Source organism: Strongylocentrotus purpuratus, unplaced genomic scaffold, assembly GCF_000002235.5.
Source record: "Strongylocentrotus purpuratus isolate Spur 01 unplaced genomic scaffold, Spur_5.0 spur5_scaffold_12, whole genome shotgun sequence".
In the NCBI taxonomy this organism is placed as follows: domain Eukaryota; kingdom Metazoa; phylum Echinodermata; class Echinoidea; order Camarodonta; family Strongylocentrotidae; genus Strongylocentrotus; species Strongylocentrotus purpuratus.
In genome coordinates, this window is record NW_022145597.1 from 32,055,097 (window position 1) to 32,076,714 (window position 21,618).

Here is a 21,618-nt window from a genome sequence, read left to right on the forward strand (position 1 = left end):
GATGTAAGGAGCTATTAGAAAATTCTACAATATCGAGAAAGATCCCTGCAGCAATGGAGAGAAGGGTAAATCAAAGAGAGCATTGGACAAGAAAAGCAGCTGTTAACAAATACTGAAAATTGTTGGATAGTAACAAAAGACTGAAGGAGGGAATCACAACTTTCCTAGATGTTTAATATATACAGTGCAATACTAATTTGTCTATTTTTATTTTTTTAAAAGAGTTATAGAGGGAGGGGGATGTATCAATAGGAAATGGAAGGGAGTTAGAATATTCACACATGCAAGTGAGAATTTGATAGGTCATTTTGAAAAGGATAGGGTGTGTTTGAAGGTTTTTTTGTCACAAATCTGAAGTAGGGCCTACTTTATTAAATAATTTGTATTTATTTAGTAGCGAATTGAGAAGAAAATCAGAAAAAAGTTTATAATATATTTAATGACATGTAAAGGGAGTCCTATCCTACTAGACGAACAACAAAAACAACCCACAATAAAAGCAATACTATTGTATTAGATTGAAGAGACAAACTGTAAAGATTAGCGGAGAAGGAAAAGGATAAAAATATTACATTTCACAGAGAGTATAACCAATCCTATTAAAGAACACACATGGGATTTACAGGGGCTGTATACCTGAAAGTAGTGAACACGATATATTTTGTGTCCGATGTCATGCTACTACGTCTTATGTTAACTTTGAATAATATACTAAAATCAACAAATTAAAATATTGTCTCATACTCAACTATAAATGGACAACTATTTTACCCCAGCCACACATAAAGGTGTGAGGTGACTTAGATTAAGTGATTCCTTTTTTTCTTCAAATTGTAAGATGTCGGGAATATGCACCCCTTTAAAAGATAGGATTGAGAACAATCCGCGACAAAAAGAGAAACAGAATGGGATTTGTTATAAGTGAGTAGAACCTATATATGCATAAATTGGATATAATGTATAAGAAATTTGAATCAAGTAATTGCAATTAGAAGCTGAGATTTTACGTATTTGTTTCAATGGACTGGAAATTTTTTATGATCAATAATGCTTAATGATTAAAGTGGTTTTACTGTTTGAAACTTCGCATTTCTATCCATTTTTTTATAAAAAGAATGTATTCTATTCAATTTAATCATTTTTTTCATTTTATATTTTTATTATTAATGTTACTTATCTTTTCTTTTCTTTGTTTTAAATAGTATTTCATTTTATTAGTTTGAAACCATTTTCGTATAAGATCATTAGTTGTTGGAATCTTTTCTTTCTAATTCTTTTGTGCATTTTCTGATATTCCACATGAAAGTACAATCTTTCCTCAAGTACCGGTACACATCCTATAACAAGCCAGTTTGTAATTGCAGTCTAAATTTGTTTTGTGTTTTTTAAAATGTGCAAAATGAGGCACTACTGCATACATGCTCATGTTTAAATATTCATTTTATTTCATGCACCGTTATGATATTTCATGATACACAGGTAAAGTTGTATATCTCTAAATTGACATAAAGGGCATTCACGTGACCCCTCCATTTTAAGGATCATGTTGGGTCTCTCCATGTTTAGATATTCAGTGGATATTTCGTGCTAATTACAAACTGGGTAATTGGAAAACTCCTGCCACGTCTATCTCTTACAACAAGATACAATTTAAATTATCAGTACAACTGCTTTTATGAGAGGGATGATTGCGAAACCCAATAACTAAGACTTACAAAAGAAGACAACTTCTGAATCCTTTGTTATAACAATATAATGTTTATTTAAAAAAGATTTTCGACCAAATATTCACAAGTTCTCAACTTAGTAACCAACGTGTCAAACTCATAGATATACATGCCTCCTATTAGGAGGTATGGGGGTAATAAGATCTGGTGAATAGGAACATATTGTCACAAGGTAGACATTGAAATACCTGCATACCTACGACGTGTGTGCGCGTCCCACGGCGAGGCCTGATCTGTGGAATAAAGAGGTAAACAGAATGCTGTATTAGGCATCTCAAAGGAAATATGATGGGGCAGATACAATCTTAAAACTAAAAGACAAATTATGACATTTTGTTAGGTATAGTATATAGCAAGTTTATCCATTCATTTCAAAATAGATTTATTTCCAAGTATCTTGAACAAATATTCAAATACTTTTCACCTTTCGGCCCTAAATTTACTAATTATAAAATAGAGGAAACATAGCAGTTGCATACTTTCCAAAATGATGAGGACATGAGAAAACAGAAGCAAACATGAAGACTCACCATGTACTGCTATAATGCTATAAATAACTAATTACTATTTCAAACATAGTGGCCCGAATTCACAAAGGAGGTTTATCGACAAACCTGCTTTGTGAATTAGGGCCACTGTTTGAAGCCTAATAATGAACAGTACACATACCTTCTTGGAAATAATTTACAGGCGGTCAAAGAAAGAGAATGGCCTCCGGCGTCTACCCCGACTGACCACACCCAGTCTTTCTTGACCACGATAGTGCAGCGGGCCTGGTTTGAGTGACCATGCACTACCCGTCTCGGCTTCCTCCCTACTACTCCTATAGCAAGGCGTTTACGTCCCGAGAACCTCAGCAGTGTTCGACCCAGTATCCCCCCTCGGTCTCCCCCCTGCTGCTTCTGCGAATCAGTCTGTAGGAAAGAAGAACAAAGTGAGTTTTTAAAAAATCATTCATACTAAAAGTGGAAGTCCACCCTGATAAAAAGTTGGTTGTATTAAACCCATAAAAATGAGAAACAAAGTAGTGCAATATTAAATTAAAAATATGAAAGTTATGAATGTGTTAAGCTGTCATCATATATAGCTCCTCTCCTACTTGCTCTGTACAGATTTTTTTTTTTTTTTTTAATTCTCTTAGTTATTGATGACGGAATAGAAACGTTTCATACAGGGGTTGTATAAAACCAAACTTAGCAATGATTATACTTAGGGTTGATATATGATTGAAACATTTCTTAAGTGAAAATATACGTTTTTAGGATTTTGGGGGAAAGGACACCGGGAGGCGAGCTCACGTCACGTGATACGTCAGAATCACCAATTATGTTTGATTGCTTGCTCCCATAATAACTTTCTTATTTTCAATCGGTTTTTGCTCAAACTTTCACTGGCCTGTTTCTCTCCTTTATCTGCTTCTATTAAAACCAACTTAATATCAGGGAGTACATCCCCTTTAATTTCATTGTGAGTCATATGTTTGGTTTCATACTTCTTTTTAACGTACTTGACAACAGAATATGCATTCAGATTAATTCATTTTCAGAACCCCCTATACATAAGTGGCAAATAACATGTTACTGTTAAGGGCCTTTAGGGATCGATGATAAAAGAAACATTGAAACCACCTCGGCTCACTTTGTTTCAACTAAAGTTGCTGCTATGTTGGTAAAGTTTGGGCAGATACACAAGTCTTCAAATTTGAGATCTTTTGTTTAGGTACATAATTATATTTTGAATACATTGTATGCTCATCTATTTTTTTTCGGAGGGGGGGGGGGTATTGTTATAATTATAAAAATAGGCGAGTGTAGAAATAAAGTAATTTTACTTACCCAGGCTATTATCACACATTGCCTCGCCTCGCGGCAATCCGGGCCGACCTCCGCAGGTTCTGGTTTGCCCGATTGGCGGCACGACGTTGCTCCCTCTCTGCGGCGAGCTGAACAGCGGCAGCTGCGATCTCTCGCTCTACCAGACGCGGCGACCTACGTCTCGGGTGGAGTTGCTCACGCTCCTCCGCCCTCCTACGCTGTTCATCCTGCTGTTGGCGATTAGCAGAAACGACCTCCGCACGACCGTTCTCGCGATGCAACTTGTTGACTGTATAAACCAAGCAAAATATAAATGGTTAGGATGTGCTTCATGCATTTCACAGAGGACATTAAAATACACGATTCTCCATTGATATTTGTTATAAAGATCTACCCCCCCCCCAAAAAAAAAAAAAAATAAAAAAATGGTGGCCCAACTCATTAACCTGTCACAGTACAAAGCGTACACTTTGAATGATCCAACATCTTACATACTTAGAAGTTATAGCTATAGGGGCAGTGTAATTAGTCTCAAAATATTTTCGTCATGAATCATTATTCACGATTCTATACATACTATTTTTAACCAGTAAAGGTCTATGGTCCACATGACTGCCTTTTAAACAAATGAGAAGTAACAGTAATTTTGAGAGGTTTACTTTGAATAAATACATACCGTGTTGCGTGCAGTAGAGTTCAACGGCGTTTTCGTCTAGCGAGTGACGTCCACGCCGGCTGCAACGTCTGCCATTCCCATGAAGCCCCGTATGTGCAGAGCACTGGACTTCGGCTGGCTGTCTGTATACAAGAAACATAAAACAAGAACATATTACTACTAGATTGCCAATAATAATATATTTCAAATAATTATAAAGTGCACATGTTACAATTTTTTAAACACTTTTGATTAGGTAATTCGACAAAGGATGACTCTAAAGAAACCTATTTCAACTCACTTAGGGGTCATTATACTTCTTGAATGTATAATCAACTATGGTTGGTAAATTTGGTTTTAATTTAGGAAATTGTTGTGTACTTACTGACGGTGTTGCCAGCACTCTCCTTCAATACCTAAGGCCAGGGGTACCTTCCTCAAACAACGCGTACCCTTCTGGGTATACTCCACGCAGTTATCGTTGTACCGGTTAGCAATCATTATGACACTAAGCAATACGAAGACGACGAATTCAATTACGAAGCAAAAACTAAGTAAAAATCTCCAAGCGACTTGTCTAGGACAGAATCTAGCAGAGACAGGCAGATTTTTAGCCCCTCATCTTACACGAAACCTAAAATTCGATTTGCGCGGGCGGTTTCTTTGAATGCATCACGTGGTTTGAGCAGACGAACGATCACATACACCCAAGACAAAGGCATTTAATAATGGCAACGGGTTCCAAGCATATACTGGTGATAACTGTCATGCTATTGAGCCCACCGTGCTAAAATCTATTGTCATGCTAATAATTTTGGAATTCCAGCGAACCTCGTACTTTCTAACATCTGATTTGTAGAGGAACTGCTTGAAGCTATCGTCTTCAGCTGTTGATTGATAGAGCATTATAAGGTTATTCATGAACAGGTACTATTGTGCTCCTGCATGGGTGATCAGTAAAGTGTGCCCCGTATGACGTGAACGCCTTTCTTTCATTTTGATGGACACGCAACAATAAACCTGCAAACAAAATCGGTGTCAGAGGCAGGCACGTAGCCACGGGGGGGGGGGGGGGGGCAACGTGCCCCCCCCCCCCCAAAAAAAAAAGAACGGTTGAACTTGTTTAGACCCCTTTTTTAGACCTCGATCGATTACATGTATGTGCCCCCCCCCCCCCATCCAAACATAAAACTCTGGCTACGTGCCTGGTCAGAGGAGACAGTTAGAAGAAGAAGAAGAAGAAGAAGAAGAAGAAGAAGAAGAAGAAGAAAGTGAGCAAAGTGTGATAAATATTTCTTTTTTGAAATCACTAAAATCGTCAAACAATCAGACCGCATAATAGACTTACATGTATTTCCCCTATTTCGTCAATGTGTACAATCTGTTGAATTGGAATGTTGTATTGATTTGCCATGAGAAAAACACAGATTCACCCTTCTATAATCACCCAAACATCACATCACTTGTGTTTTCTACCCAGTCCGGAATATAGACCAATTTGTAATTAACACATGGTACGAGTTTAAATGACCTCAATTTCCAACAGATTTTGGAGATGGTGCTTTTTGCATTTGAGAATAATCGCTGCTAATGTGATAGCGGTGCTTTATAATTCCCCCTTTTGAAAAGAATACTTTCACTTAGGTGCCATGCATGTCATGGAATTCACTTTTGATTACGTAATTTCCATGACCTCTTTCTGTTGTAGATCGTAGGCTATCATCGAAATAACTGCATACAAACATACAAAACAGGCCCCACGAAACGTTTTAAAAAGTGTTGGGGGGGGGGGGGAGGGCTAAAGTATTTACGATCAGGTAAGTTCAAGTTCAATTTATTCAAAACCACACAAAATATGATATGATCTTTTACCTAAGAAAGAGACTGGTAATAGTACATTAATCATCATTTATTAACTTGATCACATCATAAAATGAATGGCTGTAGGACCCCTTCAGAAGCTTAGCTTGTGAGCGGGGCCCTATAATACAATAAGGTGAAACAATAGAATGTAACGTAACTGTATATACAAGTGATGAAAATACAAAGCTATAGAATGTAGAAAACACACACACGCACACACACACACGCACACACGCGCGTTAGCGTCAATGAGCGTCTGGGGAGGGATGTGCGCCCGCTCCTCTGAAGCTAATTTTTTTTGTTTTTTTTGGGGGGGGGATTTTAAACTTTTAGGCTCTTAGACTTTTAACACTTTTTGGTAAAATTTAAATGAAAGCCTTTACAGTAAGCATTTTACCATAAACATATGCATACCACTTGGGGGATGATCCCCCTTATTCAATTTTTTTTTGGGGGTGGGGATATATCCCCCTATTCCCAGGGATATCCGCCTATGTCTACAAGGCTAAAACGTAATTTGTTGCAACAGGTAAGAGGACTATATGAATACAAATGACACAAATACAAAAGGAATTCAGTAATGAAAGTTTACTTGCCAGACTATATCATATTATATTACATCATTTCATTTCGCATCGCATCGCATCACTATACAGTGCGACCCAGAAAACACGAAACCGAAAATTATCAATATTTTATCATAACTTAATCACAATTATAATTAATGAATGACACATATTTGTAAAGCTTAGATCCTCCTCTTTCATTTGATGTAACTTATATGATGCGTTTTCACGCATGAGGGATTAAAAGCAATTTGAAGGAAGGAAACCAAAAAGTCATTTGGCGGGCAGTATCTGAATTTCGAAGAAAAATTCACATTTATAAAAAGTTCATTTTCTGCTCTTTCATATGACACCTCAATCAGGAAAATGGGCCAGGAGTAACAAATTTCTGTTTGTTTAAAGTGATGCTTACATTTCCATAATTTGATTAAACGAATTCGTTTTTACTGGCTGCCTGTCGTAGCAACAAACGGAATTGACAAAAGACTTAACTCCGTTTCGTTGACGATCAGACACAGACGAAAGACTTCATGCAAATCAAGTCAAGAAAGATGACATATGCTATGGAATAAGATGTGAACTTATAGAACAGACATTTAATTGATACACGTCTCTTAAAAAACAATTACAGTCAAACCTGCATCTATTAAGGCCACCGAAGGGAAACAGAAAAAATAGCCACTGACACCCAGCACTGACACATGTGGTCTTTCTAAACAGGTACATTTCACATCACACGTTTCTCTCTCTCTCGAGGGAGGGGAGGGAAAAGTGCATGGCCACTATACACAGGTGGTCTTTATAGAGAGATGGCCACTCAGAAAGGTTTGATTATACACGCAAAACATACTGCAACATAATCTGTGATGAAAGCATCGGCGTACCATAATGTAGGCCCATGATAAATAGTATAGTATTAATGACTGCTTTGAGAGAAATAGTTGTTTTTATACGCTCAAGGGAAGGTTAGAATTGTGCTATTACCCGAGGCATGCCGAGGGGAATAGCCCAAATGTAACCTTCCCGAGAGCGTATAAAAACAACTATTTCTCGAATATTAAAGCAGTCATTAATACTTTTATATATGCCGAAAAAAAAGAAAAAAAAAAAAACTTTTGTCGAAGATGAGATTCGAACTATTGCGTACCAAATGTGAGATTATTACAATCAGCGCCTCAAACCGCTCGGCCAGCGCGCTGTGTCACCATGCTCAGTAGTTTTCTTTAATATATACATTAAAATGAATTGAAAACGGCTTCGCGTGGTCGATGCTTCGCCGCTGCTCCATTAAACGGGCCCTTCTTTTACTTTTGCAATGCATATTGGCACGAACTTAGATCAAGATCTATCGGCAGATGTTGTTTTTTTTGTTTTTGGAAGTTTATTTTCGTCTTCATGTCAACAATGCAAGATAAAATTGTCGGTAAGATCGATCGAGATTCAATTGTATTGAAATTACCGACCAATTCTTCGCACACGTACGGTATCCTCGATCGCTCAGACCATTTTTTAACATGTAAACCTTTGGGGTAACCAACTTAAGTGAGGTATATAATGGTCATTAGTGACCCAGAACAACAACATCACGTCCAATCTCTAGCTTAAGATGGCGGTCTCCTGTTTTTTGAAATTTTGAAATGATATTAAACTATGTGGATTTTTTTAAAGATATTATTATTCAATTGGTTTATATTATGATATGATTATAATTTTACCTTTTTCAATAATATATACCTCGTTTGTATTTCACTTGTTATTATGCCTTATGGTGAAAAATGCGGAAATAAATTCAAACAAACAAATAGCAACAATGATCATTGCATGCTGAAAAGTACTTTTCATATATATATATATTTCATTATATATAATATCATAATTATCACATCATAATCATATCATATCATATTATACCATATCATATCATTTTTACATCATATCAGGTCTTATCATAGATATAGGCCTACGTTGATATGACCACCCGCTTATATTTGCCGGAGGGGGGGGGGGGGGGGTGTCACTATCATACACACGTGCTACCCTCCCGTATCCATCAACCTCTGAAATGGACCCTATAAATGGCGTATCGCACCATGTCTGTAATGACCCTATATATTGGCGAATGTATCGCACACGTCAAAACCTGTGAACCTGAAAAGGTACCCTCTTTTTGGTTTGTGTGCGATCAGTGCTTGAAAAACGCCCCTTTTTAAGGAAAACATCGACGACGCTTGTTCTGGAACCGGATAGCCAATCATGTTGGGAGTGACCCCCCCCCCCCGGATATCTGCACTGGTTGGGGGGGGGGGGGTGGGAGGGGAGAAGTTGACGCCCACATAACATTTTAACATGATTTATTTCTAATTCGATACCAGTGAGGCCCTATAGCGGGCCCCTGAATGCTCATCTGACCGTAATTACATGCCTAAAACCCCAAGGCTTCCAGGAGCTCCACCCCCTGGACCCCAGCGGAGCTTTTTGGCGGGCACCTGGATGCTCATCTGAAGGTAATTAAATGCCTAAAACCCCTGAGATTCCGGGGGCTCTGCCCCCTGGACCCCACTCCAAATTGTGAGTGCCAGTGTCACAGATAAGGTATCAAATATGCTCATTTGAGTGATCTGACCGTAAATAAATATGCCTCAAAGCCTTGAACTTCTGGGGCACCGCCCCTGGGCCCCTGACTGCTCATCTGACCGTAATGAAATGCCTTAATCCCTGAAGTGCATGGGGCTCTGCCCCTTAACCCCGCAGGGGCTCTGCCCCCTCGCACCCCACGCCAATGCGGATTTTTGTTTGTTTTTTGTTATGCCCCCCCCCCAAACAATTTTGCTCATTACGCCCCTGGACATTTGCATGCATGAACAAAGCCCCCCAAAATATGCTCATTTGAGCGACTGTAAATAAATATGCATTAAAGCCTTGACCTTCCGGGGGCTCCGCCCCCTGGACCCCACTAGGGGCCTTACGGCAGGCCTCTAACTGCTTATCTGACCTTAAGTTAATGCATGAAACCCCCTGAGCTTCATGGGGCTCCGCCAGTAGCGTACCTAAAGGGGGCAGGGGGCAGAGTGCCCCCTGCTTGCTAGCCTATTTTGTATTAATTGTTTTCACTTGCTCATCCCCCTGTAAAAAGAAAAGGATTAGCATATCCTAGAATACAATTGTGCCTGCCCCGACAGGCCCCGACCTGCAACCATGGCAACAATAACACCCAAATTATGTACCAAATGTTACTAAAAGAGACTAATTCATTTTTTTTAGCTCGCTACGCTCGCTCGCGAATAAATGGATGAGACATTGCTTTGAAAACAATTGTGCCCACCCTTGACCTGCAAGAATATCATTAAAAATGGAAGTGTTTTTGCGCCCTCTCGCCAAAAAGGAATTGATATCGCGTTAAACGCGATTGCGCTCATCCCGACCTGCAGCAATAAAAACAAGTTTATGTATCAATTCATTGAGGACAATTGAACCAAGTTTAATTGGCAATTATTAAAAAAAGAAGCGATTTTTTTTTTATTGCTCGCTACGCTCGCTCGCCAAAACGGAATTAACATCGGTTACGTGCCCGCCCCAACCTACAACAACCAGTTTATAATTATGTACCAAACGTTATTCAAAGAAGTTTTGGTGTGCTCGTGCTCGCCAAAACGGAATTAACATCACCTTAGACATGATTGTGTAAGCCTGGACCTGCAACCAAAAAACCTGAAATTTATAACCAATTATAATTACAAAAATTTTACTCGCTCGCTACGCTCGCTCGCCAAAATAGAAATAACATCACTTTTAATAATCACGTCCCTGACATGGAACAATGAAACCAAGTTTATGTACCATGTTCTCGCTAAAAGAGAAGTGATTTTTTTCGCTGGCTCGCTACGCTCGCTAGCTCGTGAAAAAGAGAAATGTGGGATTTTTTTGCCTGCCCGCCAAAATGGGATTGACATTGCCTTAAACACAATTGTGCCCGCCCCCGACCTGCAACAATGAAACAAATTTGATATAGCAATTCATTAAGGAAAGGAGTGTTTTCGCTCGCTAGCTAAAATGGGTATTAAATCACCCTAAACACAATATTGTTCCCGCACCCGGCATGGGACAATTGAACCAAGTTTAAGTGGCAATTATTAAAAAAGAAGCGATTTTTTTTTTTCTTGCTCGCTACGCTCACTTGCAAAAATGAAATTAACGTCACTAGCAAATGAATGTGCCCACCCCGACTTGCAACAATACCAGTTTATATACCAAACGTTACTTAAAGATATTTTGTTTGCTCGCTCGCTCGCCAGAAGTGAAAATTAGCATCGCCTTTTGTTTTGGTTTCGGTCTTCTGCCCCCCCCCCCCTGACGGAGTACCCTAGATACGCCACTGGGCTCCGCCCTTGGACCCTAGCTGGACGCCAATTAACACTCCACTTGCTTCGCTCTACCTGATCGTAAATAATTTACCCCTCCCCTCCCCCTACTGGGAAAAACGTTCCGCGGGGCCTGCATGTAACAGGTAAAAACAACGCATAGAAAGATTACAAAAACGTGCATTGAGGATTATCTTTGGAAAGGATTATCATAGTCACGCAAACGCTCTTACTAAATCGAAATTACAAACATTGGAAAGTCGTCGAAATGACTTATGTGTTACCTTCTTTAAAAAAACTCTTTCATGCACAGACCAGTTCAAACAATTTATACCCCAAAGAGCACACAGCAGAACTTTGCGAAGAACTAACAAGATCCCTGAACCCAGGTGCAAAACTAAACGTATGCAGAATAGCCCAATCCCAGATTTGATCCGTTTGTATAACAAAAGTTTTTTATGATTGTATTTAATATACTCTGAAACAAATTACAATTTTATATTCCTTAGTATATAATTAATTCATAAATTTGAGGTCTGATTTTTTTTAGTCAAGTTAGTCAATGTATTTTTTATGACATGAAGAATGCGATGCATATCTATATTTATATCTTAATATCTCTAATGTTCACCTTATAATATTCATATTTGTAGTGCAATGTATCTTTGTATTTTATCAACATGTACATAATTGTTTTCCCTCTCTGTCCATCTGTCCCCTTTCTCCCCCTCTAATTGAAATATTGTATAAGATTAATGGTATATAGTATATACACGCTCTTCATAATTATGTAGATTGTAGTGTGACATCTTGAAATGTATACTTGCTTTTTTCCAGCAATTTACTCATGTGCAATTCAGTTACTTTTTACTGTGATATCACTTCAAATGTATAATTGTCTTCACCATCAATGTTTTATTCATGCACAATTCAGTTACTTGTAACTGCGATACATGGAAATGAATCAATAAATACCATTTATCTATCTATCTATCTATCTAAGAGGGGTGGTGATGCGGATTTTTTTTTTTTAATGCCCATATCCTCAAATATTTTTGCTCATTACGCCAATCGATATTTGTATGCATGAACCTTAGAAGTAGGTCTATGCATAAACATAGTCCAACGGGTCATGGCCCAGGGCAGTGAACCATCAAGGATCATAAAGGACCATTATATACCCATTACACAATAAATCATTTCATACAGTGTAGGCCTGGTGCATTCAATAATAATAATAATAATAATAGTAATAATAGTGGTTTCTCATAAAGCGTACGTGTATGCAGGCGTGACGGACCTGGCGCTAGACATATTATGCTACATGGCTTTTACGGGCACACCATTTTCCACTAAATGTCATCATACTTTCATATTTTCTTTATATTTTGAATGCTTTACGTCAATTTATATGTAATGATTGTTATCTGTTATGATATTCCATATTCTATCCTTGTATATTTGTCATGATGATGGAAATAAATGTCAATAATTTGTTTATTTTGTTGTGGCTGTAGGTAACGCACCTGATCACGCCAGCCATCAAGATTAACTTGGATCAAATACATTGTAAAGCAAATAAAAGTGGAATATACGTGTGCATAGTAAATCGATGTGAATTGGTTTAGGTTAGCTGTACCGCTGGGCGCTGGCGTTAGATAGGGACAGGCTAAACTCATCTCTCTGTCTTCGTCTACTCAAACTCACTTTGGTCAAGAACCCGTGTCTTTCACGTTCGGATGTTAGAGGTAAGTAATTATATCTGATTGATACACGTCTCTAAAAAAAAAATACAGTAAAACCTGCATAATTATATTAAGACCACCGAAGGGAAACAGAAAAAAAGCCACTGACACCCAGCACTGACACAGGTGGCCTTTCTAAACAGGTACATTTCACATCACACGTTTCTCTCTCTCTCGAGGGAGGGGAGGGAAAAGTGCATGGCCACTATACACAGGTGGTCTTTATAGAGAGATGGCCACTCAGAAAGGTTTGATTATACACGCAAAACATACTGCAATATATTTGATGAAAGCAAAGGCGTACTATATAGGCCCGTTATGAAGGCTTTAGAAGGCGGTCTTCTGCAATTTTTAAGTTTCGAGAGATTTGTCAACTATGTGGATTTTTTTAAAGATATAATTATTCAACTGATTTATATTATGATCTGATTAGATGTATTTTGATCTTTTTGAATAATGTCTAATGTACTTAGTTTGTATGTCACTTTTTATTATGGTGAAAAATGCAGAAATAGAATCAACCAAACAAATAGCAATAATGATCATTGATGCGCTGGAAAAGAAGAAGAAGAAGAATTTTGTGAAAATCGACTTTAGCATGCAACCACGGTGAAACCTAAGTCAGGACGAAACTTCTACATGTATGTAATGAGCTGAAGAAATTAATGTTAATCTAATTCCAAAGTCCAAATGGTCACGGGTGGCGGTGGACATTCATTAAAATACTGGTCATAGTCTTGGGTTTCAAGCAATGGAAATCGTTCTTTGAGATTATGACACTAAACTAAACTAATAGAATTGTCCTCTTAAGAGGATCTACAAACAAGACAGAATATACTATTCAAATTAGTTTTCACTATAATGGACCTATTGGTAGTCAACTAGGCGTTTTGGCGTGCGGCCTGTAATCTAGGTAACAGTGCATGGAAGTTACAAACTGATTCAGCCCAGGACGCCAGGTTCGAAACTGAGTCACGTCTTTCGGGTCCGTTTAAATGTCGGTCCCCAGACGTATATAATCATATTTGATTGATACACGTCTGTAAAAACCCAATACACACACACACACACACACACACACACACACCCTCGTTGAATGTAAAGAAAAATCCGTCGATTATACATGTATGTCCCATTTGCAGACCCCAAAAAGGAAAAGGTTAAATTCCAACGGCATTTAAAAGGCAATACTAATTTACACTGTTGGTCATAATGGTGGAATAATTATTTTTGCCCCAATTTATGGAATGATTTTGACAATGATTTATTCCTTATTGATCAAGATAATAGTGTACATTCTCAGATTTAATTGAATAATAATAATTGGTGAGTGTTTGTTTTGCGTGACTGCTAAAGCATGTGTATACTACCAGTGGCGGATCCAGGGGGCCCGGGCCCCCTCTCCTGGGAAGAAAACGTTTAATGACACGTTAATTTTACCTTTTTTTTGGAGATGGGCCCTCTCCCCTAACGCTCAAGGGGAGTGCGATTTTTCAAATTGTCGAGCCCCCCCCCCCCCCCCCCCCCACTTAGCGAATTATCGTCCGGCGCGATTTTCTAATTTTCGGGAGCAAAACAAATAGTGCTCACTACCCCCCCCCCCCCCCCGAGCGAATTATCGGCCTGCTTTTTCGCCACTAAAAAAAAACTCACGAGTTGGGCCCCCTCCCCTGCCGTCGGCTGGATCCATCCCTGTATGCTACTATGATAATCAACTAGGGGACCTACGTCCTTAAGTCATAACTGACAGTAATGAGGATCAATGCCTCACAAAAGGGCACTAATAAAGCTGGTCGACACGGTTTTGATCCTGTGGCCTCACAGTTACGAGGCCATTGCCTATTCACTGAATCATGACTGTATGCAGCGGGGCCTAGGGTACATCGCCGCCCCCACAAATACCAAAAACAAAGAAAATGCAATAAATTATCAATAATTCATTGCATTTTGCCCCGACCCCTAACATAAAAAAATCCTCCTTGTGGGCCTGCCTTGAACCATAATGCATGGCACTACAGAGGATTTTTTCCTGTTGGGGACACGCAAACCAAACATTCGCAAATTATTATTCATTAAAATCTGAAAATGTATACCGCAATTTAGATCTACTAGGAATAAATCATTGTCAAAATCATTTCATAAATTGGGGTAAAAATAATTATTCCACCTTTATGACCAACAATGTAGATCCCCTCAAAACGACATGGCTTAAAAATGGCTTTCAGTGGGAAAATAACGACCATTAGTTGTCGAATCGATTTAAGTGATTGCAATCACCTAAGTGATATTCGTCATGATGCCACGTCATGATGCCATGCCTCTACTAACATCCCTTCATTGGTTGCCAATCAAAAAGAGGATTATTTTTAAGTCTCTTTTATTTGTATACAAATTTGTTCACGATCAGGCGCCAGAGTATTTTAGTGACTGTCTTGAGTTGTATCGACCTGTACGTACAAACAGGCACGTAGCCAGAGTTCGATGTTTAGGGGGGGGGGGGGGGGGCATCTACATGTAATCGATCGAGGTAACAAAAAAGGGGTCTTTTTTTTTTTTTTTATGGTCAGTTTTTATTCTTTTCTCTCTTGAAACAAATTATAATCATAGTACAAATTACAATCATCATATGTAACACTCACTGCAAATGTGATGACATTATAAATCAGTATAAATTTTTGTCTTACAAACGACTTCAAAGAAAACTTACATAGTTAGTTCCTATACATCATATTCGACACAAAAATTCATATTTTCAAAGAAAACATATGCAGTTATATAATCCAAAATTTTTGTTTTAACAATGTAGCAACTTATACTTCTTTTATACTGTTGTCCTGAGAAAAAAAATTTCTCTTTTTGTTAACCCTACCCTACCCGACCTCTCCCTTATCCCCCTCCCCCCCCCCCCCCTCTTAACCGGTGGACGACTGGCTCTGGGTTCCAATTGTTTGTCTAATACTCAGGTTTTCCCATTTCGAAAAATGAATAGTGAGAGTTCCCCTCATTGCAGCCAATTTCCTTTCTTCTACTTTATCCCCTATTATACTATTCTTTATTTCATTAAAAGAGGGTGGTTTTTTAAGTTCTCTATTTCTATAAATCAGATATTTAACAAGAATTAAAACATGATTCATTAATTGATATTTTCCTTTATTACTCTCCTCTTTCCCATACAGAATTTCCTCCAAACTACAGTTGTGTATTTCAAAGTCTAAAAATCTCGTGCACATTCCCCACACTGATTGTGCAAATTCACAAGTATAGAATAAATGTTTATATGTTTCTTCATCTTTTTCGCAAAATGAGCATAACTTAGTCGAGACAAGACCAAAACGGAAGAGGTGATGGTTTGTATATAATATATTATGTATAAGTTTGAACTGAAACTCTCTTAATCGACTGTTAAGTGTACACTGTCTTAGTCTTAAAAATATGTTTTCTATTTCCTTACAGGAAAAACCATAGTTCCTTCCAATTCTCTCAAAAACCAAAGGTTTAAAATCATCTTTCTTTATTAATTGTACATAAATTTGTTTTGATTTTAGATCAGCTATATAAGTTTTTCTTCCCCAAAGTGAAATCAGTTCCAGAATTATTTTTTTCTTCTCCCTTTCTAAAATTATTTTTCCAACAAACTGGTAAACAGGCATAAAAGTGCTTGATCTTTTCAATTTCATTTACTTCAACACCTAAATCGATAAAATGCCTGTCACATTTTAGTTTACCATCGTTTTCCAGAATATGTTTTAATTTGTAAATTCCTTTGTCATACAACCTCTTATCGTATATACAACTTCCTTTATATCGAATAAGTTTATTATTAAAAATTACCACATCACCAATGTCTATACTCCTTATATGTCTTGTATTCACCCAATCTTCTAATAAATCCATATAAAATTGTGGAGCTTTCACTTTTAATAAAAAGTTCAACCGATCTTGGAAATTTTAGGGGGCACGTGCCCCCCCCCCCCCCCCGTGGCTACGTGCCTGCGTACAAACCTTTACCCATTTCGATTGACTTTTCATGTGGCTCGTAGTAAGGCAGGAGATCGCACATTCACTGTTGCAGCAGCTAAGGAGTGGAATAAACTTCCCTCCCGTATAAAAGCTGCTCCATCAGTGGATGTCTTTAAAAGCTCCTTAAAACCTACTTATTTCCTACTTGATTCGCTATTATTTTTGTTTGTTCAATGTTATGTTAAGATTTGTGGTTATATTGTTATATTGCATATTATTGTAAGCGCTGTGATATAGTGTACTATGAATAGCGTAGCTAAATGCCTAATAATAATAATAATAATAATAATAATAATTCTGATTTGTAGCCCCTTGTACCGAATGGTCGAACGTATTTGTGCTGCATAAAGATTAAATCAGTTTAATTTTGGCCATTACCAGTAGTGGGTTATGCTCATGTAGGCTATCTGTTAGAGCTCATTTTATGCTATTACCAAAGATAAAAAGGTGTCAGCCAGTCACCCAATAGTGTCTGACTGTAAAGTCTAGAAGGTAAACTTGATTGAAAAAACACATTGATGGTACAATGATTTGCTTAAACGCGTCACCTCCCTTGAACTCTTCCACTATATCCGTAGTTTTAGAGTTGTTGTTTGCTGATCGAGGTTTTGTAGATGGCGCTCTTCAATCTCTTTAGATAATACCATAGAGGTCATCAATAAACCATTCCTTCTCAATTCCAACTTAAAATGTTGGAGTAGACCCCCCCCCCCCCCCCCCTCCAATTTATACTACATATTTCAGGCATTTAGACATTTTCAATCTTTCTCCAAGTGTAGGTAATGAAAGTCAGATTTGAGAACTAAGTAATAATATCCAAATCTCAGTACCCGGGGGGGGGGGGGGGGGGTGTTACACCCACAAATGTAATAATGCCCACAAATGTAATAACGCCCACAAATGTAATAACACTTTACCCACAAATGTAACAACACCCACAAATGTAATAACACTTTACCCACAAATGTAATAATTTCACCCACAAATGTAATAACCACTTTACCCACAAATGTAATAATTTTGAATCACCCACAAATGTAATAATGACTTTACCCACAAATGTAATCAATTTGAAGTGATATTTTGAATCACCCACAAATGTAATAATGACTTTACCCACAAGTGTAATAAATTTGAAGGGATATTTTGTCAAATTTGTTCAAAACAAAAACCCTGTGATAAAGCATGGGTATAGCCACCTAGCCAACTACCCCCGGACATCTACCCCCGGACATCTTACCCCATCCAACTACCCCTTCCCCTGGACAACTAACTCCCCTCCAACTACCCCCCCGGACATCTACCCCCAAGCAAATTAAGGTAGTTGGGGGTAGTTGGATGGGGGTAGTCGGATGGGGGTAGATGTCCGGGGGTAGTTTCAGGGTGGGGGTAGTTGGCTGGGGGTAGTTGGAAGGGGATAGTTGGATTGGGGGGGGGTAGATGTCCGGGGGTATTTGACGGGGGTTGATGTCTGGGGGTAGTTGCAGGCGCGTAGCTACGGGGGGGGGGGGGGGCACGTGCCCCCCCTAAAATTTCCAGGATCGGTTGAAATTTTGTAGACCCCTTTTTTTTTTACCTCGATCGATTACATGTATGTGCCCCCCCCCCCCCCAAAATACCAAACTCTGGCTACGTGCCTGGGTAGTTGCCCGGGGATAGATGTCCGGGGGGTACTTGACTTGGGGTAGATGTCCGGGGGGGGGTATTGTCCGGGGTAGATGTCCAGGGGTAGTTAGCTGGGGGGGGGGGGGGTATCATTCTAGGGGGTAGTTAGCTGGGGGTAGTTGGCAGGGGGGTAGGTGTCCTAGATTATCGATTAGAGATTATGTCTGACATTTCTTTCGGGGGAGTCCCCTCTCTCGTGGTTGTAGCTCCATGGTAATGAGCAGTGTCAGAACACTAAAGTTACAACAAATCACAGCAATAAACAAAACTGTGACGGAGACGTTCTTAATATTGAGCACTTAAATCAGGCAGATATATCAATTACTTCATTGTAGTACAATATCCAGAAAGACCAGAAGATATTGTAGAAATCAAAAGCATAGAACAATAAAAGCAGGTGGCAAGGACTGCTTCTTCTGTTACAAAAGTGTGTACTGACCAAAATCAGGTAGGTTCATGTAAAGCTACAGTCCCATATACGTCCCGGACCGTCCCGAACCATCCCGGACCCCATCCGGGGTGATCCGGGATTCGGTCCGTGTTGACACCGTGTTGGCACCGGGGTGGTCCTGGATGGTCCTGGGTGGTCCTGGATGGTCCTGGATGGTCCTGGGCGGTCCGGGAGTCGACCCCGGATGTTTTTGACGGTCAAAAACTGCCGGGGTGGTCCGGGACGGTCCGGGACAATAGTTTGATCCGGGGTGATCCGTGTAGCCACCGTGCTGGGTCCGGGGTCATCCGTAGTGGCGCCGGGGCGGTCCGTGTTGATCCGTGGCAGTCCGGGAGTGAGTTATTGACCCCGGATCACCCCGGCGCCCCTACGGATGATCCCGGACCCAGCACGGTGGCGACACGGATCACCCTGGACCAGCACCGGGGCGTTCCGGGATGGTCCGGTGTCATCCGTGTTGGCACCGTGTTGGCACCGGGGTGGTCCGGGACGGTCCGTGGCGGCTCCGTGCTGGGTCTGGAATGATCTGTACTGCTGCCGGGGCTATGCCCGGACGGTCCGGGGCGGTCCGTAGTGGTACCGTGTTGGGTCCGGGGAGACGGTCGGCGGTTGCGATTTTTTGAACAAAACATCCCGGACCATCCCGGATCACCCCAAACCATGGTCCGGGATGGTCCGGAGTGGTCCGTGCTCGTCCGTGCTGGTCCGGCTTTATATGGGACTGGGGCTTTATTTATATACAGTGATCTATGGGAGTTAGTGAATGTGTGCGTGAGTAGAACGTATTAACGTACAGCTATATTGTGACTTTGGACAGTGGGATGAATTATAACCTTGTTTGCTTGTAAAAGGCATGTGAGTTACTCCACCTTTTTATACGTAATAATTATTTTGGTTCTGTTACCGTCTGTATATTAATGAAACAACCTCTTCATTCGTTTGGAATAAAATACTTTCTATCTTACAAAATCTATGTATCCATCATTGCATTACTATAAAACCATAACCTCTGCAATCATTGATTGAGAGAGTATATAGATATTTTATCAGTCAAAGGGTTCTGCAATCGTTCATTCAAAACATGCAAATATGTTTCGCGCGATCTCGTTATACAGCTATTTATGATTTGTTATATGAAAGTATGCATTGTTATTTGCTTGTTAACCGATCATCATTTCAGACTTGTTCTTGTTTATATAGCTGCTTGAGTGTTTCAGAAGTAGGGAAAACTGTAATATAGCCTAAATGTGTTTTGTTTGTATTTGCCTTTGAATAAATTTCGTTCTCATGAATTCACACCGTGTACCGCGTACCAATTGGTAGTCTTGAGTATAAGTAATTGATACGTTCATCACATGAAGAAAGGTAATTCATTCACGCACTCATGAAAATATAACATCGCAATCCAACGTTTCAATGTCACTAATAGCGTACATATATATATATATATATATATAAATATTATGTTACATATCGTGAACATATTTCATAATCACATGCATAAAACAATCAGCGTCAATATTCAATATTTAAATACATTTAAGGTCACTTATTCAATTACTTTTTTTTCTACGAACATTGAATTCCAGGATATTTGTGGGCGTTAGAATATTTACATGATTAAGAAATCGTCGACGGTCAACGAACCATCGAATCGGTCCCTCCTCTGTGTGTTATATATATGGACCATTTTGACTGATTCGTTAGTTCGTGTGACCGCCGACCAATCATTTATTTGTGACGTGTTTTATCCACATAATAATGTAATTTATTTTTAAATGAAAAAAAAGAGGAATAAGATGGTGGGTCTTAGTTTCGAAGATTTGTTTAAATTTCTATTTCCTTTGAAATAACCGGGTCTGGAGGAAATACTACGCTCTATACCCATGTTATTCCACAGGAATGAGATGGTGAGGTCTTAGTTTGAAGATTTTTTTTCTTAATAACCGAGTCTGAAGTAAAGACTACGTTATAATCCCATGATTTATTACCGGGTCTTAATTTGGAAGATGGAGGGGTCTTAGTTTAAAAGTTTTTTTTGTTGTTTTGTTTTGTTTTGTTTCGTTTTTTGTTTGTTTTTTAACTTTTGAAAAACCGGGTCTGGAAGAAAGACTACGCACAACTAGGCGTTGTGGCGTGCGCCTGTAATCCAGCTAACAGTGGAAGTTACAAACTGATTCAGCCGAGGACGCAGGTTCGAAACTGAGTCACGTCTTTCGGATGATGACGTTTAAAGGTCGGTCCCGAGACGTAAATAATCATATCTGATTGACACACGTCTGTAAAAATAAAACACACACACACACACGCACGTTCTTCCACAGGAATAAGATGATGGGGTCTTAGTTTTGAAGATTTTTAAAAAGTTTTGAAATAACCGGGTCTGGAAGAAAAACTACGCTCTAAACCCATGCTTTATTACCGGGTCTAAGTTTGGAAGATGGTGGGGTCTTAGTTTTGAAGATTTTTTAAATTTTTTGAAATAACCGGGTCTGGAGCAAAGACTGCGCGCTATACCCATGCTTTATTACAGGGTTTTAGTTTTAAATTCGACAAAATATCCCTTCAAATTTATTACATTTGTGGGTAAAGTCATTATTACATTTGTGGGTGAATCAAAATTATTACATTTGTGGGTAAAGTGGTTATTACATTTGTGGGTGAAATTATTACATTTGTGGGTAAAGTGTTATTACATTTGTGGGTGTTGTTACATTTGTGGGTAAAGTGTTATTACATTTGTGGGCGTTATTA

General features: G+C 39.1%; 1 protein-coding gene across 1 annotated transcript; it reads right to left on the minus strand.

Moving 5' to 3' along the window:
- Nucleotides 1-1,204: 1,204 nt before the first annotated feature.
- On the minus strand, nucleotides 1,205-4,808 carry LOC105438583. The gene is made up of 5 exons (XM_030982446.1): nucleotides 4,582-4,808; nucleotides 4,218-4,339; nucleotides 3,563-3,830; nucleotides 2,397-2,641; nucleotides 1,205-1,960 (listed from the first exon to the last, which is right to left on the minus strand). The coding sequence occupies exons 1-3, from the start codon at nucleotides 4,695-4,697 to the stop codon at nucleotides 3,574-3,576; spliced, it is 495 nt and encodes a 164-aa protein (XP_030838306.1). The 5' UTR covers nucleotides 4,698-4,808; the 3' UTR covers nucleotides 1,205-1,960; nucleotides 2,397-2,641; nucleotides 3,563-3,573.
- Nucleotides 4,809-21,618: the final 16,810 nt, after the last annotated feature.